General features: G+C 44.4%; 1 protein-coding gene across 1 annotated transcript; it reads left to right on the top strand.

Moving 5' to 3' along the window:
- Nucleotides 1–222: 222 nt before the first annotated feature.
- On the top strand, nt 223–7717 carry GCM1 (glial cells missing transcription factor 1; the record flags this gene model as incomplete). The annotated part of the gene is made up of 6 exons (XM_084202608.1): nt 223–324; nt 1849–2101; nt 3044–3156; nt 4131–4259; nt 6717–7268; nt 7490–7717. 6 exons carry the CDS (start codon nt 223–225, stop codon nt 7715–7717), a joined length of 1377 nt encoding a protein of 458 aa, XP_084058734.1.
- Between the last annotated feature and the right edge of the window lie 2745 nt (nt 7718–10462).

Below are 10462 nucleotides of genomic sequence, written 5' to 3'. Positions count from 1 at the left end.
AGGCTATCTCTAAGCTATATTTTCCACTGCCTTGCTGGCTTGCAAAACTTTTAATGGAACAAGTTTTTCTGGCAGAAGAACACTGATTTTTATCTTTAATGAGCAGCCTCTCTATCATTTAGCTTCAGGAAACAGCTTCCTGGTTGTAAACTGCTGACAGCCAGGCAACTTCAAAAGCAGCCAGGAGCAACTTTCTTGCTAACTTTGGGAAGGAATTCAAAAATGCTGAAAGGTGCAGATGATTCTGTTATGGAGCAGGAGGACTCTGCTTCCCAACATGGAGAAATGACAAGCTGGGATATCAATGACATCAAACTTCCTCAGGTATGTGCCTGTGTCATAGAAATTTATTTAGTTCTGACCAGTCATCTCCACCACTGATCTTAAATGCTTTCTCAGTCATCTATGACTCATTGCCTTTATTCTCATTGTCACCTCAAGGTATGGGGGAGTTTTGCTAGAAAATATTGAGAAAATATTGACATATCCATGCACTTCTCCTTAAATGTATTATTGAAAGAGCTGTTGATAGATGAAATATAGCAATGCTGCAAAGGCATTGTTTTCACTGGTGGATTAGGTGCAGAGAAAGCAGAGAAAAAAGAGGTGCCTCCTGCTGTGGGCACTTAATTAGAGCTGTCCAGGACTTGCTTTTTGCCCTGGGTAGTGTTTTTTGAGAAGGGAGCGCAGCACCCACCACTGCCTTGCTACTGTGGGTATACAGTCTCATTGCAGATTGGGCTCCAGCTCCAGAGCTGTCTTCCCACAAGGAGGCAAGTCTTTTCATGAGCACCTAGGGAAACCTTGCTTCATGTTTGCAGAGGTTTGCTGAGACGCACAAGAGTGATCTTCCCCTCCCTCTGTCCTTTTCTATTTCTCTTAGCTAAAAGTTTCAACCATGCTCTCTACTGAAAGCCCACACACCATGCACAGCAATGTCACCTCCCTGTCCCTCAGCTCTGCATATTTCTGCCAGATTTCTCCTGCTGCAGTGCTTCAGCAACGAGCTCTGCCTTTCAGCTCCCAGCCCTGCCTTCTTACTGGATCCCAGCCTCCTCCCTACTGTAACAGTGCTGTTTGCTCCAAGCCTCCTTGTTCCAGGATGTCCCCTTCCCTGCACTTCAGCCCAAGGTCACCTTCACCTGCACTTCAGCCTGGAGGCATCATGGACACCCTTCCCTACACTATCCAGTGGCTACTAGGGGAGCATGGGAATTTTTCTCTTCTTGGTTGATGTTCTTACTGCTATCATGGCTCTCAGTTCTGGGATTAGCAATTTAAAGGAAATTTCATCTAAGCTTCTGTATCCCTTACAAGAACTTTTCTCTCAAAATCATCGTCAGGTATGGTAGATGCTTTACAGTTTACTCCATTTTACTGTATTGATTGTACCCACTGATATACACTCATGTGATGTGTACATCACATCACAAGTGTAATGGTCTTTGATCACATCACATCACATCACATTTGATTTGGGTCTTTGGAGTTTTTTCCCCAATTTTATTTTTATTGCTCCTTACTCTGTTGTCCTTGAGGCATGGTGTTTGTTCAGGGGTGGTTTTTGGGGTTTTTATTCTTTTTGGTTGGTTGGTTGGTTGGTTGGGTGAATGAGAACAAGCCCCTGGCCAGGCCTTCCCAATGCTCTGGGGCCTGCAGGGAGCCACAAAAATCTGTGTTTTTCCTGCTTTATCTCCACTGCTCCTTCCTGACAACCAGCATCATCTGCTGGGGTGCTGGAGTAACTTAGGCTCCAGGATACCCAGCAGAGGTCCAACTCTGCTCGGCTCCCAACCTAGCTTTTCTCTTTCCCAGCCTAAAATGTAGCGTGCTTTGCTTTTTCCACAGCATGTGAGCCAGACAGACTGGTTTCAAGAATGGCCAGATTCCTATGTAAAACATATCTATAGCTCAGAGGATAAAAATGCTCAGAGGCACCACAGCAGCTGGGCAATGAGAAACACCAACAACCACAACTCTCGCATCTTAAAAAAGTCCTGCCTTGGGGTGGTGGTTTGTGGTAACAACTGCTCTACCTTGGATGGGAGGAAGATCTACCTAAGACCAGCCATATGTGATAAAGCCAGGCAAAAACAACAGCGTGAGTACAAACATAGCAGTTCATTGTATGGCAGTTCATAAGTGAACACAACATAGCAGAAATCCACGTATAGGATACCCTTTGGATTACCCAGCCTTCCTTCTGCCATTCCTTATATTCCAATATTGCAATTCTTGATTGGGAATTTTACATTTTACCCTTCTTATTGTTGGGGCATAGTCATCTGCTTTATTTTTTTCTAATCATTTTTTAATCTCTGTTTCTGCTGGTTAGGGATTGGTTCCCAGCCTTCTCAGGCCCATGAGTGAGGGTACTGAGAAAGCTGTGCAGTGCAGGCAGTTCCTGCACTGCCCTGCTGTTCCTGCCCACCAGAGTGTTGACTTCATTATTGCACTGGCCCAAGAGTAACTCAGGAGGCAAGTATTGCAGGAAAGAAGTTGCTCATAAACTGTGATGACTGGAAAATAGGCCCCACAGTCACGTCACTGGAGCCAGACAATGCAAACAGAGAACATGAGCTGTACACACATTTTTAACAAGACCATTCCAAACAATTGTGATTGCTCAGTAGAGCTAGCACATACTGATTTCTGGATCTGATGTACATTTTAGCTAAAGAAAGGTATTACTCAGGCGCTCACTGAGGCCAGAACAATGTTCTCTAGAAACACATATGACATTCCAAACACTGACAAGAGAAAAACTAAAACTGACCATGAGAATATATGATAAAATTGTAATAACATTGTATCAGAAATAATTTTTGAAGGTTATATTTAATAACGGACAGAATAAAGGCAATGATCAGTTTGTTTATATTGATTTTTTTTTATGTTTGGAAGTTTTTTACATAGTTTCTCTCAGTGTAATTTCTGAGCACCAAACCAGAAGTGGCAATCTGCCACCAATGAACCATTGTATCACATGGGATTCATCTAACTGGTATTGTATAGAAAATATTTCCCTCTACCCTTGCTCCAGGAAAATGCTGTCCAAACTGCAATGGACCACTGCGGCTCCTTTCCTGCCGAGGCCATGGTGGTTACCCAGTTACCAACTTCTGGAGGCATGAAGGCCGATTCATATTTTTCCAGGTTGGTATAAAATTACTTAACATTATGCAAGTTAATTTTAAAGACTGGTATTTTAAGTTTTATTTTGCAAATTTTTTTGTTCCAACAAATAGGGGTTATAGAATATGACAAGATCAAATGACTGTAAAGAGAAAAAATTTTCACAAGGTCCTAAGCAAGCTGATCTAACTCTGAAGGTGGTCCTGCCTGTGCAGGAGGTTGAGCTAGAGGGCCCTTCCAGCCTAAATTAGCCTATGCTACTATGATTTTACAGCACGGTGTATTTTTTATTTAGGCTACTGTGAAAACTTGTTGATTTTGAAGTGTTTTGCCTTAGGTACACAGGAACCTACAAATCCTCAGAAATACCATATTATGTCTTCTCCTTCTCCAAGGCACAACATATAATCATGAGGGAATCTTGGAAGAGGAAATGGCTGTACCCAAGGGACTGTCTATGGAAAATGCCATCTATGTATTATGTGTAACTCATATCTGGAACACTGTGTATGCAAGTGTTTAAATAATGGGCACTATTTCTGGAAGCTGGAGTCCTGGTTTAGTAACATTACCATTTCGTGCTTTCCACTCTTTCACTTATGTGCAGGCTAAATAAAATTAATTCTCCATGGAAGCTTATGGAAATTAATGTTCGGATAAATATGTCTAAGCTGTAAGAAGAACTGAAGTGACTGCAGGGACACTGTAGCCAAGCTGTAGAAGACCTCTGGCTTCAGCTGGGGCTCTGTTGGGGGGACTGTCTTCTACAAATAAATGTGGTGCACTGATTTTTATTATTTCAAAGGGTTTCTACCCCATCCCACTTCATCTGGGATATGCTTATTATTTGAGCTCAGAGTAACTAAATCCAGTTAGATACAAAGCATTAAATTAGGCCATAATATGTGATTTTGGCCTGTAGTATACATTCTGTTCCCTTAAGATTATTAACAAGGTTGCTTCTACCTTTAATATACCCTAATTACTTTCTAAAGTCCAAAGGAGCTCACGACCACCCACGTCCAGAAACAAAACTAGAAGCAGAAGCAAGAAGATCAATCCAAAAAGCAAAGACAGCTTTTTCTCCATCTTCTCTAAGACTAAAAAGAATCCAGGAGATTGAGGTAACTCTTGCTGTTGGTAGATGAAATTTTGGTCAAGCGATCTGTGGTTCATGGCATGGTGAAGGCTGTCTGGGCTTTGGGTCTGGGTGGGAGCAGGCTTTACATCTCCACATTCTGCATGCCCATGATCAGGCCAAGAAGGACCAGGGCTGTCCTGAGCATCCTCCCCTCTTTAGCGCTGTCACCCACTGCCAGCACCTCCTCTCCAGAGGAAATTTGCACCTGGTGGCAGCAGGAGATTGCATCTACACTGATAACAAAGCAGGGCTGCAGGGCAGGCTAAGTTTCATCACCATTCATGTGGAACCTCCTGTGCATAAGTTTTTGCCCATTGCCTCTTGTCCTAATTCTTGGCACTTCCGAGAAAGGCGAAGGCATGCTCCACCTCTGCTTGCTCCCCTTGAGTTTTGGCAAAGAAGGTGGAAGGTGTACCTGGTTTGCCTGGTTTGAAGGCAGAAGAGTGCTTTGAAGGACTTTGTGAAGCATTGATGTTAAAACATCTGCTCTGATGGGTGTGGAAACACTTGTGAAAGTATCTCCAGAGATCCTTGGGACTGCCTCGTGACTGATGAAGGGAATCCCAGTGACTTTCATTGCAAAGGCTGTGTTAAACTCAGTTGCCATCACCAGTATTCACATGCAGTTTGTCTTTTGATATGTGGGGTGCATTCCCCCAACCTGGTATTAGAGATAGTAATCCATGCCCTTTCAGCCAGAGGCAGAAGGGATAATTGCTCTGGGTGGGGACAGATTTCTTGAGGGGCCATGGAGAAGCAAGGGGATCTGGGAACCCAAGAAGCAGATAAAATGTGCACACAGGAAGTTAACCCATTTGAATAGAATGTGAATTTAGAAGCTGCAGCTATTTCTACTGGAAATACTCAGGAGGACACTAAAAATCAGAACCTCTTGACACAAGTGCCTGGGAACAAAAGCATAAGAAAAACAAGCTGATCTGTCTAATTGTCTAACAAATACAGCAACAATGCTTTTCCTATCACTGGTTTAGTTCTGTCTCCATGAACACTGAAATAGTTTCCATCTAGGAAATATGACTGAGCCACGGTGGCTTTCTTTCTTTTATAACTGAGCCTACCGGTTAGCCTACTTGCTTAGGTCAACTTTCCTGTAAACATGCCTGCATCTTTCCCTTCCTAAAATCTTCCTGAGGCTTTCACTTTCAATTGTGTGTGATTAGAAACAGACTAAAGATGTCACATGTGTGTAATAGTAGAGCCTGCTTTTCGGCCTTCTGACTCTGTACAGTCAGACCATTTATCCTCATTGGTTTTCCAGTTCATGGCTCTCCAGCAGGTTTTCCATGGGAATAACCCATCATATTCGTGTTTTGCCAAACTAGCTGTGGTACAACTAACTCAGGAATCTGATTTATCAGATAGAACTTGTGTCACTCAGTCTGCAAAAATATATTTCGAAAAGATTCGGTTTTAATGTGTTCAGTCTGGAAAATGTATTCTGAAAAGAGTCCGTTTTAATGTGTTTACAAGAAATCAGGGAGGAGAACTTCAGAAAAAGGTATGAGCCCAAAACAGAGCAAGACATTTATAGGATGGTCTCTCTATGGCATCTATAACAGGTCTGTAGCTGAAGGTGGGCTGGGTCCTACACCAGATTGTTGGAATTTTTTCTCATGGTGGGTGGAGAACAACTGAAAGGAGCTTTGCTGCTCCAGCAGTCTGCAAAACCACTATAATTAAGTGGATGAAAAAGCAGAATTATAAAGAAGAAAGACCTGCAAGCACTCATTACAAATGAGTGTTCTGAAAGGAATTGAAGTTTGCATAATTATAATCCAATAATTGAAGCAATTAAAGTTGTTGTGAAATATCCAGAACAGAAGACCCAGAAGAATAATTCTTATGTGCTGATCCCTACCTGAATGAAATTTCTGTTTGTGGGGTAAAAAAATGTAAAGATAGGAAAATTTATTAGTTAGAAAGAGACTCTAGTAAAGCTGAAAAAGAATATTTTTGTCATGAAAAGATAACTTCAAAACAATCAGCATTAAAAAAATCATACTTAGCTATTCCAATCTCCATAGAAAAAAAGTCTGTTGTGTCAAATGTATTAGCATAATTTCATTTTTAGGTCCTTCTTCAGTATATGCTGGCAGTGGAATGCAAGGTCTAAACAACTCTTTCAGTGTAAAACAGGCTTTGGGCAAAACCTGGTGAAACAAATGCAGAGCCAAGAGCTGGGAGCTGTTCAGCTTGCCCCCACAGCCCATGGGCACCCCCCCTATGGTGGGGGAGGCTCTGCTATGCCATCTGCTTTGTTACCTCTGTTCACAGAACCACAGAATGGTCAAGGTTGGAAGAGACATCTAAGGCCATCAAACCCAACCATCCTGTTAGCTGAGTGCCTTTGTAAGCAGCTCACAGAGGAGAGGTGCTACGCCACACCTTGTTTTACTAACCCCTGCTTTGCTTTCCCAAGTCTCTGACAGGTGCCATGCCGACACAGGAGCCTTTGCTTCTTTCCAACCCGGATGCTCACATGCCACCTGCTAATTTAAGGGGATATTTAAGCAAAAGCTCCCAGGAGCCAATGCTGAGCAGCTGCTCTGGACATCTTCCATACCTGAGGACAGCTGGGGAGGATGGGGCCTCCAGAGAGGCACACACCTGGAGCCGAAGCCTGTCCCTCAGGGGGACCCCCAGGGCCGAGAGGCTGTGCAGTGTCCCTGCCGTGCCCAGCACAGCCCCTTCTCCCCAGCAGCGCGCCCACCTCAGCACCCAGCACGTCCTGCCCATGGCAGAGGGTGGCCACGACCCCTTCAGGTCTGACGCGGGCCCTCTGGGAGATGGATCCTGTGGGACGGAATCCCCGCTGGCCTACGGCGGGGGCTGCCTCTGTGTGCCGCCGCAGGCCGCGCCTCAGGGAGGGCCCTGCCCCATGGCGAGTGGGGCACGGCCTCACCCGCTGCTCTCACCGCCTCCAAGGGGAAGCCAAGGAGATGGGTGGGGGAGGGCACCGAGCCTGTCTCAAGTACTGCAACAACGAAGTGTTTTTTAACCTGTACCCCTGACGGTGACAATGTTCAAATGTCCCTGCTCGCCCCTCCCCTGGCAATGGGTCCAATTCTCCACCCCTGTGGCAACACAGACGTGAAAGGGCTACCACAACAGGTCTCGCTTTAGCTCCTCTTGCAGGCCCCAGAAGGGGCTTTCATCCCTGAACTCTTGTCTTTGTTCCTTTTTATTTAACAGTCTTATTTCTCATCACTGTTTCATGGATCTAATAACAACTATCAGCTCCTCTTACGGACTGCCTCGCTGCCATTCTGGTTTGGTAGCATTTCAACCCTCCTCGATACACAGATTGTTCAAGCCTGTGGGATGTGGAAGGTGTGGATGGATGATCTCAAGGACCACAACTGTCATGTGCAACCTTCTGCACTCTTCCAGCTTCTTCAGGCAGTCCCTCTTCAGACCTAAGTGCCTGCACTGCACCGGCCTTGGAGATGTGTTGTATAGAACTGGATGCAGGACTTCATATGGGATCTCATGAGAATGGAGTAGATAAGGGGAATCCTCCTCCTCCACCTGGGGCCACATTTGATGCAGCCAAGGATACGTTTGGGCTTCTGAGCTGCATATGCACATTGCCAGATCATGTCCAGTACACCAACTGCCCTAAGTCCTTGACTGCAGGGCTGGACCCAGTTTCACGTATATATTCAAGGTGCCTTGCTGCTTTTTCCAGGCACTTTTAATTTCTTTCATTGCAGACTGTACAGATCCCTGCAGCATCCGTATATCATCCCCTTTGTTTTCCCATAACTGTCATCTGCATGGCTTTGCTGCATGACTGGCTTCTGCTGCTCTCTGGACTGGGTTTCATGGACCACCAACCTCCCCTGCAGAGGCAGGCACTGACACACAGCCATGCTGCCACCTCTGCAAGAAAGAGCTGAGGGGTTTCATGTACGACATATGGAGCCACATTGTCTGGGAGGACAGTATTACAAAACAAGTGGCAATAAAAACTTCATAGTAACTCAGAATGGGATGTATAACGTGTTCATCAGATAGATTCAGTCTTAGCTTTTTTCCCCCCCCCCTAGTTTTTATATTAGTTGCTAGGGTAACCACTTACCTGGTGATTGGTGTAGTTCAGAGACATTTACAAGACAAGAATGAATTGTATTTATAGAGTGTTTCAAAATGTTTATTGGAATTTGTGAAACAAATGCACAGCGATTTAAGTGGAAAAAAATCTAAATGTAGATCACAAAATAACAGTGTACTATTATACATGAAGGTCAACTCACTAAACTTTTTTTTTAGTCATTGAGTTACTCCCACACTAATTCCAAACTTGGCATGTTTTATGATTTTCAGATCATTAACTCAAATAAGGAAGCTTTGATCAACATTTGTAACAACCTCTAAGACACAAAAAGAGAAATTAATAGGAGCCATGAACACTTGTGCTCCAGGAGGTGAACTGCAGGATTAGGGACAGGCAAGGCCGCCGGGACTGGCGTCCCATGGCTGGGATTCCTCAATCCAGTCACAGAGGTGAGGAGCTGCACAGGGCTTGGCCCCTGCCACAGCCATGTGGCTCTGTCTCATCTTATCTCTCCTGTGAATTCCTTGCCTCTCCACTGCAATGCTGCCAGCATCACCTCTCAGCAGTAGTGGCCATTCAGATGCATGGCTGGAAGGCTCCTTGGTAATTGTTTCCACACCAAAGTTCTATCAGTTCCCCTTACACTCACCAACCACTTCCTCTATTTTTAGAAACTTCCAGCAAAGGGGTTTTGATAATCAATCCTCTTCCATGGCTTCTCTGTTCTAATCCCAGCTGTTAGCATTTTTTCACTCATCTGATTTTCTTTCCTGCAAATCAACCATTTCCTCAAGTCTTTTAAAATGACTTAGAAACTAGATTCTAGTTAGTAAGTTTCACAGGCTTCCTAAAGGTCTACTACAACCAATCCTCCCTAAAAGAGAATCACTACCAGCCTTTCTCCCTGCCTGAGAAAGAAAAGCCTTTTTGTTGGCTTGTATTTGAGCCTGAATCAAAAGGTTTCCAAAATGAAACCTATTCCAGTGATCTCAGCTCCCCTGAGTAGCTCCCTGCCAGAGAAGAGCCATGCCTTCTTGCAGCTTCCATGCTTGTAATCCTGCACAAGCAGGACTGTCCTGCAGTTTGGGGGGACCCAAAATTCATGCAGCGTTCATGCAGTGTTTATCATGCCCAGCCTCTTTCCAACAGAAGGACTTTTCAGGCTCAAGGAGGACAGGTTATTAATTTTTAAAAAGGAGGAAATAAGCCTTTATGATTTTTCTAAGGTTAGACACAGAAAGTCTTTCCAGATTTATAACCTGCCAGGGTCATTTCCAAGCTCTTGAAGCAACTTCTGTGCTGGCAGCAGCTCCCTCCACTTAAGGTACATTCAGCACGGTGGGTCAATATAGCACCAAATTTATTTCTGTTTACAAAGATACCAATCCCATCTCTGACCTTCACAAAAATTAATTTTTCAAAGGGGATTGATATTAATTTTCAATCTGGGATATGTGAAAAGAAACATATATGTATCATAAAAGAGGCTTTAAGCCTCTTTTACCAATTTGAAGGTACTGTGCCCAGCTGGGCAGTGATAAGAACAGCAGAATCATAGAATGGTTTGTGTTGGAAGAGACCTTAAAGGTCATTTAGCTCCAAACCCCACTGCCATAGGCCAGGATACCTTCCACTAGAGCAGATTACTTAGAGGCCCATCCAGGCCCCCTCTAGGTACTGGAAGGTGATATAATGTCATCCCAGAGCTTCCTCCCCTCCAGGCTGAACAGCCTCAGCTCTCTGAGGCTGTCTTCATATAAAAGGGGTTCCAGCCCTGTAATCAACTCAGCAGCCTCCAATGGACTCATTCCAACAGGTCCCTCTTTCTTGTGTTGGGAGCCCCAGACCTGGATGCAGCACTCCACTCTAGGTGAAGTCTCATGAGAGCATAGTAGAAGGGAGAATCAGAGGTGAAAGAGCACTGGATGCATGATCCTCTGATCCTATATTTAAGAAAATGTAATGAACACTCAGGTTATTCAGATTAACTTAATGTAGAAACACCAATTGATCTGTGAGGATCCACCCATAGGTAACCCTGTGACCTTGTTGTCTCCTGCAGAAAATGGTTTTCTGCTCTGCTTTGGTGCAGCAAAGCATTAGGAAGC

This window comes from Fringilla coelebs (assembly GCF_963513975.1).
Source record: "Fringilla coelebs genome assembly, chromosome: 3".
NCBI lineage: Eukaryota > Metazoa > Chordata > Aves > Passeriformes > Fringillidae > Fringilla > Fringilla coelebs.
This window is presented reverse-complemented; position numbering and strand designations above follow the sequence as displayed.